Raw genomic sequence first — 14,898 nt, 5'->3', positions numbered from 1 at the left:
CGTTAACAGCCTGCGCCGTGGCAGCGCACGCTCCAGCTGTTTTTACACTGCTGTATTTTCTGTTTATTGCATTTCCTTTGATTACAGACCTTATCTCTGAGTATAATATTACTGCTATAATGGCTGCAATCACAGCATTGTAAGATGGTGACAGATGTACCCTTAGGCCCCTCCTCCATTCAGAGATGGTCTTTCCCTTTTCACGTAAATGGCCTCCTTGACTCCGCCCTCAAACCAGCGTTCCTCCCTGTCCAGGATGTTACATCCCCATCACTGAAAGAGTGTCCACTGGCCTGTAGGTGTGAATAGACTGCAGAGTCCTGGCCTGACGAGGTGGCTCTTCTGTGTTGTGCCATCCTCTTAGCCAGAGGTTGTTTGGTTTCCCCGATGTATAAATCCTGGCACTTAACAGCGTACACTATGTTACTCTGTTTGTGTCGGGGGACCCGATCCTTGGGGTGGACCAGTTTTTGGCGCAGCGTGTTTTGGGGTTTAAAAGCCACAGAGACCTGGTGTTTAGAAAAAATGCGTCTCAGCTGCTCTGATACTCCTGACACGTACGGGATCACTACAGGTTTTCGCTTGGGCAGCGGTTGTCCTTCTCTCCTGGATCAGCTGGAGCTTTCTTTTGGCGCCTTCCCAGCTTTGACAAAAGTCCAGCTGGGATAACCACATTTACTCAGGGCCTTCTTGATGTTCTTCTGCCTCCCTGGCTGCTGTGTCAGTGGGGATGGTGTTCGCTCTGTGTTGTAGCGTCCTGATGACGCCCAGTTTGTGCTCCAGTGGATGATGAGAGTCAAACCTTAGATACTGATCCGTATGTGTAGGTTTACGGTACACGTCAGCTTTTAGATGTCCCCCATTACTGATGGAAATCTCACAGTCTAAGAAGGCTAACCTGCCACTGTTCATATCCTCCCTGGTGAATTTGATGAGTCGGTCCACCGAGTTAATGTGATCCGTGAACTGTGGTACGTCCTGAGATTTGATTTTCACCCAGGTGTCATCCACACATCTGAACCAATGGCTTGGTGGTGTTCCAGGGTAGGATAGCAGAGCCCTCTTTTCCACTTCTTCCATGTACAAATTGGCCACGATGGGTGAAACTGGGGAGCCCATGGCACACCCATGTTTCTGCCTGTAGAACTGACCCTTGTATGTGAAGTAGGTGGAATGAAGACACAGTTCAAACACTCTTGGCCGATGCTGAGAGCGGTCCTGCTGCTGAGGTTGGGGTCATCCTGTAATCTCTTACGGACTACCTCCAACGCTTCTGTGACTGGGATGCAAGTGAGTGGATTGCATTTATATAGCACTTTTCTAGGCACCCAAAGCGCTTTACAATTCCACTATTCATTCACTCTCACATTCACACACTGGTGGAGGCAGCTACAGCTGCAGCCACAGCTGCCCTGGGGCAGACAGAAGCGAGGCTGCCATATCGCGCCATCGGCCCCTCAGGCCAAAACCAGTAGGCGGTAGGTGAAGTGTCTTGCCCAAGGACACAACGACCAGGACAGAGAGAGCTGGGGGAACGAACCGGTTACAGAAGAGAGATGTAATGTCGTACGAGACCATGGTTTCATCTGCCTCCATAATGACATCTCTCACCTTCTCAACACAATCCAAAGAGTTCTGGATGTGGTGTTCAGAGCTGCTCACCAGCAGGTTGAGGATTGAAGCCAGAAACTTGGAGATGTTACAGGTGACCGAGTTGATCATGCAGACAATCGGTCTTAAAGGTGCTTCCTGGTTATGTATCTTCGGTGAACCATACAGACTTGGTGTAGACTCCCCTGGGTACAGCCTGTGGTATGAGGTCCGGTCAACAGCCTTGTCTCATTCTAACTGCTTCAGACAGTCTATCAGCCTCTTCCTGTATATAATAGATATATGTTAACTCCCTTGCAGTGTAAGGCTCGAGTAGTACCCCAGCTGTTATTACACGAGGAGCAGAAACGTGCTTTATTGAAAAATATTTGAGGTTCCATCTGCTGGGCCGCATTAGACCTTTGGCAGGTCAGATGTGGGCTCCTGGCCCCATGTTGGACACCCTGTTATTTGAGGAGCTCACTGTGATGTTGTCACGTTTACCTTTACATGAGCTTCAGCTGCTTCTAGCTATGACGGGATTAGGACTGAGGCGTGTTACCTCATGGCTCCCTGCTGCACCGGGTTCTGGTTCTGAGATCACTCAGGGTTCTGCAGAAGACCGTCTGTCCTACGAGCAGGTGAGCGATCCTCGAGCCGAGAGAAGTTCAACGGCTGTTTTCGAGGTGCTGAGAGATCAAACTCAAAGTATCAGTCTGATAACAGGTGGAACAAATTTATTGTCTTATTACCATCGAGGTTGTTTTTATCTGGAATCGCCGATCAGCATCTGTGATTTACCTTTGTGCTAACCTTTGGAGCTTTTTACCTGCAGACTCGTGTTTATCAGAGAGATAAGAGCCGAGCTGCTCTGAGCTGTCAGACTGTCAGAACAGACACTTTCTCAGAAGCTCCAACTCCAGGTGAGTCGTGTCTTTATGCTCGTCTCTCGTCTCGCGCCTGAATGCGAGCGTTTGTCGGACGTGAGCTTGACGGAGACTCAGAGACGGTCACCTGCTTTAAAAGATAATAATCATTTTCATCTGCAACAAATAAATCAAAGAAATCATATAAAGTTTCCTTCCATGTGTAGCTGGAAACATTTGTGAACTCTTTTCTATATTTCCCCAAAAAGCAGAAAAAGAGAAACAAAGTAAACAAACAGAAGGAAAATTGATTGATTGATTGATTTAATGTGCAAAATGATCCGAAGTGTCTGATCTGTGAAACCTCGCTGCTGGTTTCTACTCATGGACGGACTCTGGCTGTCTGACCTTTAATGGAAAAACCTGATGAAGGTCTGAGGCAGATTTATGGAGTCTGGTCTTTAGCTTGATGAGCATCAACGGCTCTGAAGTCATCAGACAGACGGATTGTTCTTCCCATGATTCATTTCTTCAAACATGTTGAGAAGATCAGACTCTGAAATTCTTCTTCTTGTATTATCGTGTTTTTGATGATATGAAGCTCTGAAAGGTGAAATCATTTCAGTGTGTTTCCTACAGACAGAATGGGAAGCAGGAAGTCGCTGTGCTGTGGGTTTTCAGCTCTGGAAGTGACACTCGGCGTCATCTTCGTCGTTATGACCGGCGTGTGCATCTCGCTGGTTGCACTGTACGTTACCAGGGAAACGCACGCAGGTGAGAAATCACTCGATGAAACCTCAGACGTTCATCCTGTCGTGTACTCGGAGCTTTGGCGACTTTGTCCCGACAGCGTGTTTGGAGGACGGACGTCCTTGGTTCTGGTCGTCCGTTTGTGTGTTAGCAGTCTAGCGTCCTCAGTTTTCAAGATAAAATGATTTTTGTGTGATGGTAGATACCAACAACAGCTCGAGCTGATTTCACTGTGGTGATATCGAGTCAAGGTCAAAGGGCACAGCAAATATGAAAATGAGTAAAAACTGTGTTACCCACAATCTTTTAAGAATTGTCTTCAATCTTCACCACAACGGTCCCGGGGACACGAGTGCCCACGCTGGTCAAACATTTGACCTTCATTGTTAGTGTAGAAGGTCAAAACTGACCTGGAAAAACCTTGAGAACCATATGGAGTCAATGTCGTATGAAAGGGCGTCGAGAGAGCTGACCAGCACTTTTTATTGTTTTAATATGACATCATAATCACACACTGCATGAATATATCTTAAAACCTCAAGTTTGTGCAGTTTATAGAAGCCAAAGATAAAATGCACCATTTTAGTCACAAGGTCACAGGTCAAAGGTTATGGTCAGGTCAGGGCGGAGCTGTCCTCTGAGTGCTTGTTAATGCTAACAAACATAACAGTTAATAGGAAACTTTGTTCGTGCATAAATGTCTGTTTTATGTTTCAGCAGCTATGATTCAAATTTCAGGAGCAAAAAACATTTGCAGGAAAAACTGACCATCCAATGGCTCGACACGCCCGACCAACTGTTACTATGGGGACGATCATTAAACACCCATGTTTACAGACCGCCACCTTTAAGAGCGCCACATGAACACAGATGTACCGTTTACTTCCTGATTGAGCTTCTGCTTTTATGTGATTGGTCAGATTCAGTGATTTGTGGCACAAACTGCTGTCTGATTATAAAACACTGAAGGTTCATTCTCAGTGTTGTCACAGCAGATCTAAAGTATGAAAATATGACCAACATCTGAGGTCGTAATGAATTCAAATCTGTCGTCCTGTCAGATCCAGAGACTCCGCCCCCTCAGCACACACCTTACCTGATCGGCGTGGGCCGAGCCGACTGCACCGGACCGCCGGCTGATGTCCCTATGGTCAGGACCACAAACTCACTCATGCTGCCTTCAGGGACTCGTGCTGCGTTTAACATGAAGTCACCCATATGTGCACAGAACTGTGCAAAAGTCTTGAGCCACAGCTCAGTTCTTTATGCTTTGCTTCTACAGAGGCAGACCTTGTGGTTATTTTTAAAGTGCTGTTGAGCAACAGTTCTCCGGGCTTCTGCAGGTGGGTCACAGCTGTTCTCTGGAGTTCTTCTTCAGAACTTCAGAGAACTGCTGGGGAAGTAACAGTTAGTCAAGTTACTGTTCATTTTTTTCCACGTTAACAATATACGAGCACAACTTCTCGCTCACGCATCTGAAGAGACGATCTCAGTGTCAGCACACATCCAGCTGGTGGCGCTCATAGTCAGTAGTTGCTGCTGCCTCTGCAAGCCGCTTTGCAGCCCACCTCCACCCAATCTCTGCCATTTAAACTATTTCTGATTCCAGCAGCATCAGAGCTGCTCACTGGAAGCTGCACCTGAGACCTTCACAACTGAATGACATTCCTCAACTTCAACCAACCACAGGCGATGGGAATTGGGCGGATCCTGCCGTAAACATTTCTGAACTTCCTGTCAAGCAGACCCAGAACTTTGACATGTAAATGAGTGCAGATGAAAACAGCAGCAGAGGACCTGCAGAGAACAAACTCCAAAGTCTGCCGCTCCGGTTCGACTGGGTGTGCTTGGACTGATAATCTTTATGGTCTAAGTGCCGAACGCTGAGCGGTCATAAAAACATTAGTGAATAGGAACATATAGAGTCTGTTGGACGCAGCAGGATTATCGTCTGTAAAACCTTGTCTGTAGTCTGGGTTCTGGCATGAAACACGTCTTATAGCCAGCATGACTTACATCGTTGTAGAAGGGAAAGACACACAGCTCACACTCTGTGTGAGAATGTGTGTGTGTTCAGGTACCACAGTCACATTTGTGTGAACGTCTGTGATCCTGCAGACGCGAGCTGCCCACTCACACAGGAACATAAACAACTGTGAAATCACTGTGAAACTTCATTAATCTCACCTGCTGAGAAGGTTTCAATGTGTGTGTGTGTTTAGATGGGCTATGCAAACCCTCAGCAGACGGCTGCAGGCATACACACCCGTTTGTACAGCAGAGCCTTCATCGTCGATGACGGCAAGCGCAGGGTGGTGTTCGTCACGGCAGACATAGGAATGGTTTCACAGAGGCTCCGACTCGAGGTGACCGCACACACACACACACACACACACACACACACACACACACACACACACACACTCTCTCTCTCTCTCTATTCAAAGTTTTACTTTCTGGGCTGAAGCGGGTCTCCTCAGCAGATCATCTGCCTCCACCTCCTCCTATCCCAGCATCCTCCTCTCTCTCACCCACCGTCTGAATGTCCTCCTTCACTACATCCATCTCCTCTAAAGTCTTCCTCTCCTCATCCTGCCTGCACCTCCATCCTCCACCCTCCCTCCTCTGCACGTGCTCAGACCATGTCAGCCTCTCTGACTCTGAGCGGTCCCTCTGATGGACTTCTTCTTTATGACCTGCATGTTTAGCAGAGATTTTACTGGGAGCCCCTGCCCCTGCTGGGTGTTACCTCAGCTAACCTCACGCTGTAGTTTCACCGCTGTTCTTATTGTTCTCTAGGATGATGCATCGACGTCATCAGAGAGTCTTAAAGGTCTCACAAATGTGTGGACACATTATCCTCTGATCGCTGCTGTGTGTGCTTGACTTGTACATCTGTCTTTGTGGGGACCAGTGTGTCTCATGTTAGAGGTCTTTACAAAGCACACAAAGCAGTACGTGTGTGTGTGTGTGTGCAGGTTCTGCAGGCACTGCAGGTGAAGTACGGGGATCTATACCGGCAGGACAACGTTGTTCTGAGTGGGACTCACACTCACTGTGGACCCGGCGGATATTTCCAGTACACGCTGTTCATGATCACAGGCGGTTACATGAAGGCTGCCATCGAGCCGTTGGTCAACGGCATTGTTAAGGTGTGTGTGTGTGTTTTTTAATGAACCACAGTAAACTCCCACACATTCCTATGTGTTCCTAATCAGTTCTTATTCTTCTACCTAGCAAAGACACACTGGGTAGTTCAGGGGGGATGGAGAATGCACGTTTACATGATTACTTTTATTAGAAATGTTTATCTGTCAGGGTAAGGTCGTACCGATGAACTGTGTACTCATAATTGAAACCCTGATTCCAGAGTATAGACATAGCCCACAATAACATGAAGCCCGGCAGGATCTACAGGAACAGAGGAGAGCTGGACGACAGCAGCCTGAACAGAAGTCCTCACTCGTACCTGAACAACCCCGAGGAGGAGAGGCGCAGGTAGATAATAATGAATGATTTATCGGTTTGTTTCTATCAGTACATCCCTGCAGCTCTGCTGTCACTTCTATAGATCAGCTCCACAGCATAAGGAGAGCCATTCTAGGCTTTACAGCCTGAAGGCATGTTCTCCTCTGTAAAGCTCAAAGCTTCGTAAACTCTCACAGAGACAGGCTGGTGGAAACATCTGCAGATCTTCACCTGCACTGCTGCCACACGATTGGCTGATTTGATCAGGTGTTCGTGTTATTGATCTTTCAGGTATAAGTGGAACACCGACAAACAGGTGCTGGTGCTGAAGTTCACCGATCAGGATGGAGACGGCATCGGTATGATCAGGTACAAACGCACACAGCACTCCTTTAATAATGCTGCCATCGTTTATTACCATCATTATTCTTACTGAGCTTTGCTGCTGACAGCTGGTTTGCTGTCCACGCGGTGAGCATGAACTACACCAACCGCATGGTGAGCAGCGACAACATGGGCTACGCCTCCTACCTGTTGGAGCAGGACAAGAACCCCGGAGGGCTACCTGGACAGGTAACCTGAAGAGGTTGCATCAAAGCCCGACCACAGTCTCAGAGTTTGTGATTTTTAACATAAACTCAGTAAAAACCAGAAACCAGAAGATAAAACAAGCAAATTATTTTTTGCATTTTTGGTCGTTTTGGTAACAAAGTGTTTGAAAGACGAGTTTCCAGCTGAACATTTACTCGTTATGGTTTATTTGGGTATATAATTAAAGTGTTTCTTTGTGTGTGTGTGTGTGTGTGTGTGTGTGTGTGTGTACGTGTGTTTCAGGGAAGTTTCGTTGCTGGTTTCTCCTCCAGTAACCTCGGTGACGTCACTCCAAACACCAGAGGACCGTACTGTGTGAACACTGGGCTGCCCTGTGACTACCTGAACAGCTCCTGTCCCATAGGAGGGGTAAATACACAACACACACACACACACACAGACTCGTTAAGATAGTTAATAAATTGCAGAAGGAAACCGATAAATGTGTGTCTGCCAGACTACAATGTGTCTGGCGTCCGGACCTGGAGAAGACATGTTTGAGAGCACTCGGATCATCGGACACAACCTCTACCTGAAAGCCAAGGTACGTGTGCCTCGTTTCAGAAAACAACACAGCGTCATGTAATGATAAAAAATCTGACAAGCTTTGTGCTTGTATTCACTGCCATATCGGGACGTGTGTCGGTTAGGAGCTTTGTTGCTTATGGGGACAAAAGTCAGACCCTCACAAAGATTCATTGTTTCTCTGTCTTGACTTTGTCTTTGCTTCACGAATGTTCCTTTAAACCTGAAAGGAATTCGATTAGCATCCCCACGAGTGACAAAGTCACGACTGTGTGCTTGTTGCGCTGCCCCCTGCAGGAGCTGTATGCAAATGCAGTCGAGGAGGTGACCGGCTTTATTCATCATGCTCATCAGTGGGTCAACATGACTGATGTCACTGTTCAGATCAATGAGACACACACGGTCAGCATGCACACACACACACACACGCACACAGATTAAGAAATTTAGATTAGAAATTTTATTCATAATAATTAAAATTTGATGTCATGTTTCCCAGGAACCAATTTTTAATGTTTTCTTCATTCATTCATTTTACAGACATGTTTTCTCTTGTTCTGCGATGTGTGGGACAAACAGCAGCTCCTAACAGATAACTCAGCTTCTTTTAATGTGTTAGTTTCTTTTTAATGTGAACACAGGGTAAAAACGCCTCACAGAGAAAAGCTGTGGCAGCACGTTCCTGCTTCTATTTCACATAGAAGCTAAGCTACGCTGTGTCTGTGTTTCAGGCGAGCACATGTAAACCAGCTCTGGGTCACAGCTTTGCAGCAGGAACAACAGATGGAGGCGGAGGCCTGAACTTCACCCAAGGTGATTCTGTCCCTTAGCTCACGTTGGGCTGCAAGCCTGCGGAGACGGGCTGTGATAACCTGACTGTGTATCTCTGTGCATGTAGGCGCTGTGGAAGGAGACCCCTTCTGGGATGGGATCAGAGACGCTTTGCTTGGCCCACCGTCCAATCAGACGAAGGAATGTCATCATCCCAAACCAATCCTGTTCAGCACAGGGGAGGTGAGGCGAGGCTCACATGTACAAAATACAGTCTGTGATGAACATGGATCCAACATTTATGCTATCACGTCAGACAATGACCCACAGTCAGTGTATCACTACAGTCTGACACTAACACAGGTTATGATGCTTCATCCAGCTCCCCACAGGCTTGACTTTAAGTTTCAGGAAAGAACCTGGACTGTAAATCTGGACTGTGAGGTCCAACAAGCTCAAACCCTAAAAGAAAGTTGGGCTTAAAGAGAACAGGGCTCAAAACAAATCTACTAGAAGCAGGTAAAACCTGAGAGGTGGATTGAATAAAATAAAACGGGTAAAGAGGCTGTCGTGGTGTGTTTTTCTGTGCAGATGAACTGGCCTCTGCCCTGGCATCCTCAGATCGTCGACGTTCAGATGATCACCATCGGCTCTGTGGCTGTCGTAGCTGTTCCTGGAGAAATGACGTAACGACGTTTTACCGACAGCTGTTAATGCAGCCAATGATAACACAGCTGCTTATAACACAGTAATAACACTCTGCTGCATATATGTGTGTTTTTCTTTAACAGCACCATGTCAGGGCGGAGGTTACGAGAAGCTATCAAAGAGGTGAGAAACGACACAACATCAACACTTCATATGAAAACAGTTCTTATTACCGAATCTTTACAGGTCACATCACTATGTTGTTACCGTGTTATTGCTACTGTGTTATAACCAGTGTTGGTCAAGTTACTTGAAAAAAGTAATCAGTAACTAATTACTGATTACTCCCCCCCAAAAGTAATCCCATTACTTGACTGATTACCTATTTTCAAAAGTAATTAATTACTTAGTTACTTAGTTACTTTTTAAAAACACGATCTACAACCTGAATAGGTGATAAAGTGATAGATCTTTCAGCCCAATTCTACTTTTTCTGCATAATCCATCATACAAAATGTAATCAAATGGAAAAGTCTCTTTTTAAAACTTGTTTTATTAGTTTTAGTCTTTTAACTTTATGCATCAAGCAAAAATTTAATTATCTGCAACATTCTCTGACTGGAAGAAATTAGTTCAACATTTAAACCTGTTTTCTGCACATTCCAGCACATAAAATAAAATATTTTTTGTGTTTACACTCAGTCTTTCAAATAGATGCAAGTAAAACACAGCAGAAAATAAATAAAGTCAAAGACTAGCGGTCCTGTTGCTCTATTTTCACCTGTAAAGCAGGAGTGGGGCAGGCGGAGGTTTACCCTGGTGCAGGTGTGCCGCAGCGGTCAGTGGAAGAATCCGCGAGTTTCTCTGTGAGTTTCCCATTACGTCGTAGCTACTCGGTGCTTGCTCGGAAGTTTAGGGTTTTTTTCGCTGTAAAAAGAAGTTTTCTTCCCACGCACAACGGACACTAATGTTTTTGTCACTTTTTATGGAATCAAACTCAAAGTAAGGTCAGTACTTCCACGCTTTAAACGCTGCACGCTCATACTCTCTCCGCACTCGATATATGATCCATTGTTGATCTGCACACAGCTGTTGTCACGAACGTCGCACTCGCTTACGTCACTGTCATGAGACATTCTCGCAAAAAATCACGGTTTTAGTAACGCAGTAACGCAGCGTTCCTACGGGAAAGTAACGGTAATCTAATTACCGTTTTTGCAATAGTAATCCCTTACTTTACTTGTTACTTGAAAAAAGTAATCAGATTACAGTAACGCTGCCCATCTCTGATTATAACTGTGTGTTTACTGTGTTGTTGTTACTGTGAGCCAGGAGCTGGAGTCAGAGGGAACACTAAAGGACATGGAGGTGGTGATTGCCGGCCTCAGTAACGTGTACACTCATTACATCACCACCTATGAAGAGTACCAGGTACACATCTGCTGAACTTCATGGGATTTGTAGTTTTTAGAGTCATTTGCTAAATTGTAAAATCCAAATCAGTGTTTAAATAAGATCAACTGGACATAAAACAGTCAGATTTGGAGAAAGTACTCAGTTACTTAAATGAAATATCAGAGTAAAATTAGTAAGACGGTGAAAAGCAAACCTGTGTAAATGATTAAAAACTTTTAAAGGTGTCCCTGTGGTGGTTTCACTGTTCCTGTGATGCCAACAGATTATCATCACATCTAAACATGAGTTTCAGAGCAGGGAGGGAAGTAATGATTCTTTTCATTCTTCATTAATCTGTTCGTAGATTTTTAATCAATTGTCTAATTAATAGACACAGACAACCATTCACACCTGTGGGCAGTTTCTATTTAACCTGTCCCCACAAACTGCATGTCTTTGGACTGTGGGAGGAAGCCGGAGTACCCGAAGAGAAACCCACTCAAACACGGGGAGAACATGCAAACTCCACACAGAAAGAGCCTGGCCTGCCCATGGAATTGAACTCAGGACCTTCTTGCTGTGAGGCAACAGTGCTAACCAGCCTCCCGGACAGCTGCAGCAACAATTGGTTTGCATAACCAAAGAATTTCTGCAAAAACTGTCAGAAACCGTCTCAGGGAAGCTCATCTGCATGCTCGTGGTCCTCATCGGGGTCTGGACCTGACTGCAGTTCGTCATCGTAACCGACTCGAGTGGGCAAACGCTCACATTCGATGGCGTCTGGCACGTTGGAGAGGTGTGCTGTTCACAGATGATTTTACTGCTCAGGGCAGATGGCAGACAGTGTTGCCTCGTGTGGATGAGCGGTCTGCTGACGTCAACGTTGTGGATTGAGTGGCCCATGGTGGCGGTGGATCCTGAGGACCATTGTTGTGACATTTATCCATGACCATCACCTCATGTTACAGCATGATAATGCACGGCCCCATATTGCCAGGATCTGTACACCTGGAAGCTGAAAACATCCCAGTTCTTGCACGGCCGGCATACTCACCCATTGAGCATGTTTGGGGCGCTCGGCGTATACGACAGCGAGTTCCAGTTCCTGCCAATATTCAGCACCTTTGCACAAGTGTTGAAGAGGAGTGGCCCCACAGCCCACAATCAACAACCCGATCAACTCCATGCCCATTGCACACATCACCAAATGGTGGCCACACCAGATACTGACTGGTTTTGCTACATCTGCAGCTACATCTGTGTGATCAAACTGCATATTTCAGAGTGGCCTTTTATTGTGGGCAGTCTCAGGCACACCTGTGCAATATTCATGCTGTCTAATCAGCGTCTTGACACACCTGTGAGGAGGGATGGATGATCTCAGCAAAGGAGAAGCTCTCACTCACACAGATTTAGACAGATTTGTGAACAATATTTGAGAGTCATGGGTCCTTTGTGTTTGTAGAAAGTGTTTCAGATCTTTGAGCTCAGCTCATGAAAAACGGGAGCAAAAACAAAAGTGCTGTGTTTATATTTTTGTTCAGTGTATATGTGTGTGTGTTACCATACAGTGTATATGTGTGTGTGTGTGTGTTACCATACAGTGTATATGTGTGTGTGTGTGTTACCATACAGTGTATGTGTGTGTGTTACCATACAGTGTATATGTATGTGTGTGTGTTACCATACAGTGTATGTGTGTGTGTTACCATACAGTGTATATGTGTGTGTGTGTGTGTGTGTTACCATACAGTGTATATGTATGTGTGTGTGTTACCATACAGTGTATGTGTGTGTGTTACCATACAGTGTATATGTGTGTGTGTGTGTGTGTGTTACCATACAGTGTATATGTGTGTGTGTGTGTTACCATACAGTGTATATGTGTGTGTGTGTGTTACCATACAGTGTATATGTGTGTGTGTGTGTGTTACCACACAGTGTATATGTGTGTGTGTGTGTTACCATACAGTGTATATGTGTGTGTGTGTGTGTTACCACACAGTGTATATGTGTGTGTGTATATATATTAATGGACATTTAGCAGGGTGGAAACGTCTGATTGTCTATTTTTTAGGTGCAGCGGTATGAAGGCGCTTCAACCATATACGGCCCGCACACGCTCAGTGCCTACCTGCAGAAGTATCGAGGCCTGGCCCGAGCCATTGCTCAGGTGTGAATGGATGGATTACACCTTTCATCAGCATTAATGAGCACACTGGAAACACGGGGTCACGTTTCCCTCAGAACAGTTAGTGAAAGAAAACGAGTTCAGCCCACAGAGCTCAGTTTAAACAGCAGAGTTATCACCAGTTTATCCTCTGACACGAGCTGCAGGGTGAGACCTACTCTCTCTCTCTCTGCCAGAGAAACAAGAGCAGAAGAATATTTCATCACAGGAATTATTCTGTAACGTTGCTTACATGTTACTTACTCTATACAAAAGAAAATCACAGGAAAATCTTTTCCAAATACAAAGATGATCGAGATAAAACATGAAACTGAACCAAAGTCATATTCTGAACATGTTTACTTCATGTGAGGTGGAAACAGGTGAAACGGTGAAAAGGTTCGATCACAGTCAGGATACATTTCGCTGCGTGTTGTACTCGTATAACTCGCATGTGACACATAAAGACTCTTGAATGAATGAATGAGGTTGCAGCAGAAATATTTCATAAAGCCAGGGCCAATCGGATGCAAACAGTCAACAGCAGACCCTCACTGCAGTGTGAAGCCAATCCTATGTAACACTGCTTGCTGACATTAATCGTGTTTCCAGGACAGAGTCTCAGAGCTGCCAGCCGGCCCTCAGCCTCCCTTCTTCACAGAGAACCTCTTTAATTTTGTGCCCCTGGCGCTCTTTGACAGAAAACCTGAGAATATGAGCTTTGGAGACGTCCTGGAGCAGGTTTACCCCGTTTATAGACAGGTAGGAAACACCTTCACACTCTTACTGTGTTCCTCAGGGTCCACGCTGATGACGCCGCTCTGTGTGTATGTGGACAAAATGAGTCTTAAATATTTAATGTGGTTTTCAGGGTGATGTTGTGACTGTCACGTTTGTAGCAGGAAACCCGAGAAACTCTGGAGATATTGTAAGAACTCTTCTTCTTCATCCACCTGTATCCTAGTGTTTCAGCCACTGTTAGCTTAGCATTGTTATCCAGCATTTCTAGCATACTTTAAACGTCTTTCTGACCTCTTCCTCTCGTTTGTTGCAGAGGGATAAAACTTTTGTCACTGTTGAGATTTTTGACAACAGAACAGAAACCTGGGAGGTTGTCCACAATGATGCATCATGGGAGACCAGGTAGATTAATGTGTAGCTGTGCATCTCAAAAATTTGATCAGGGTTTTAAAAAGAACAAAAAAACCTTCTTTTGTAATTTTATTTTAAAAAATGGTCGACAGCTCATGAAAATCAGCAAAAAACCTGATTTTTAGAATATTTCCTTTGGTCAAAAAAGGATTTGCAGACAGAAATGTCCAACCTCTCTTAAGCATGTGTATTTACACACGAGTGTTTCTCATCCACTCCAGACTTTCTGATTGTGTCTGCAGGGTTCAGGTCAGGTGAGTTTCCTGACCAATCAGAAACACTAACAATATCATCAAGCTATTTGATAGTATTGGGCACTGTGAGAAGGTGGAATCGGCAACCAGTACCAATACCAGCAGATGACCCGGCACCTTTGTCTACAGGTGAGGTAGACAAGGGTGTGGTTAAGCGTCCTCTCTGAAAGAACACAAAGTCGAAATATTCTGGAACCTGGATTTCTGATTTTCACGAGCTGTAATCATAAAACGTACAAACTGAAACTAAAGTCACGTTGCAGACATTCCTCTTTTAACTCCAGGGTCCTTTGAGGAGTTAAAGTCGCTTGTCTTGCTGCAGGTTTCACTGGCTGAAGGGGTCAAACCGGGAGAGCAACGCCACAGTGGAGTGGCAGATTCCCCCGACAGCCTCGGCGGGCTCCTACAGGATCAAACACTTTGGCCACTACAAAGAGCTGAAAGGCCTGCAGCCGGTCATAACGCCGTACGAAGGCTCGTCGGACGTCTTCGCGGTCACTGCCAGCTTCTACTACGAGTGAAGCAGTTTGAGACGACACGGCCGACCACCATCCAGCACCAAGTCCTCCGGGACTCATCAGATTTTAAGAGGCTGCATGTGCCGAAAAATAACACTCTGACTATATGTGAAATCCAAATAAAGCGTTTAAACGTTCTGTGTGAAGGTTTGCATCACTCTGTGAGAGACAAAGAGAAACCAACACAAACATTTGGAGTC

At 45.5% G+C, this 14,898-nt stretch overlaps 1 protein-coding gene across 2 annotated transcripts; it reads left to right on the top strand.

The window, feature by feature from the left end:
* Positions 1-3,100: 3,100 nt before the first annotated feature.
* On the top strand, positions 3,101-14,742 carry asah2 (N-acylsphingosine amidohydrolase 2). Of its 2 annotated transcripts, none has more exons than XM_084936919.1 (20): positions 3,101-3,230; positions 4,268-4,356; positions 5,429-5,572; positions 6,185-6,358; positions 6,577-6,704; positions 6,966-7,043; positions 7,127-7,247; positions 7,509-7,634; positions 7,723-7,809; positions 8,088-8,192; positions 8,522-8,603; positions 8,689-8,804; positions 9,153-9,247; positions 9,353-9,392; positions 10,542-10,640; positions 12,682-12,777; positions 13,387-13,536; positions 13,646-13,702; positions 13,829-13,917; positions 14,503-14,742. In XM_084936919.1, the coding sequence occupies exons 1-20, from the start codon at positions 3,101-3,103 to the stop codon at positions 14,699-14,701; spliced, it is 2,205 nt and encodes a 734-aa protein (XP_084793045.1). In that variant the 3' UTR covers positions 14,702-14,742. The 2 variants fall into 2 exon arrangements, with proteins under 2 accessions (XP_084793045.1, XP_084793044.1); XM_084936918.1 differs by having other exon boundaries at positions 3,101-3,259; positions 4,276-4,356.
* The last annotated feature ends 156 nt before the right edge of the window (positions 14,743-14,898 follow it).

Source organism: Perissodus microlepis, chromosome 8 (assembly GCF_051167445.1).
Source record: "Perissodus microlepis isolate ML-2025 ecotype Zambia chromosome 8, ASM5116744v1, whole genome shotgun sequence".
In the NCBI taxonomy this organism is placed as follows: domain Eukaryota; kingdom Metazoa; phylum Chordata; class Actinopteri; order Cichliformes; family Cichlidae; genus Perissodus; species Perissodus microlepis.
Note: the sequence above shows the minus strand (reverse complement) of the source record. Positions and strands in the feature narration are given on the sequence as shown.

What these genes read in the sequence shown, in the direction of transcription:
- asah2 (XM_084936918.1), top strand. Translation starts at nt 3,101, where the DNA reads ATGGGAAGCAGGAAGTCGCTGTGCTGTGGGTTTTCAGCTCTGGAAGTG. An exon ending in TTTACCCCGTTTATAGACAG is followed by an intron (nt 13,537 to 13,645) that starts GTAGGAAACACC and finishes TGTGGTTTTCAG; the next exon opens with GGTGATGTTGTGACTGTCAC. An exon ending in CGAGAAACTCTGGAGATATT is followed by an intron (nt 13,703 to 13,828) that starts GTAAGAACTCTT and finishes CGTTTGTTGCAG; the next exon opens with AGGGATAAAACTTTTGTCAC.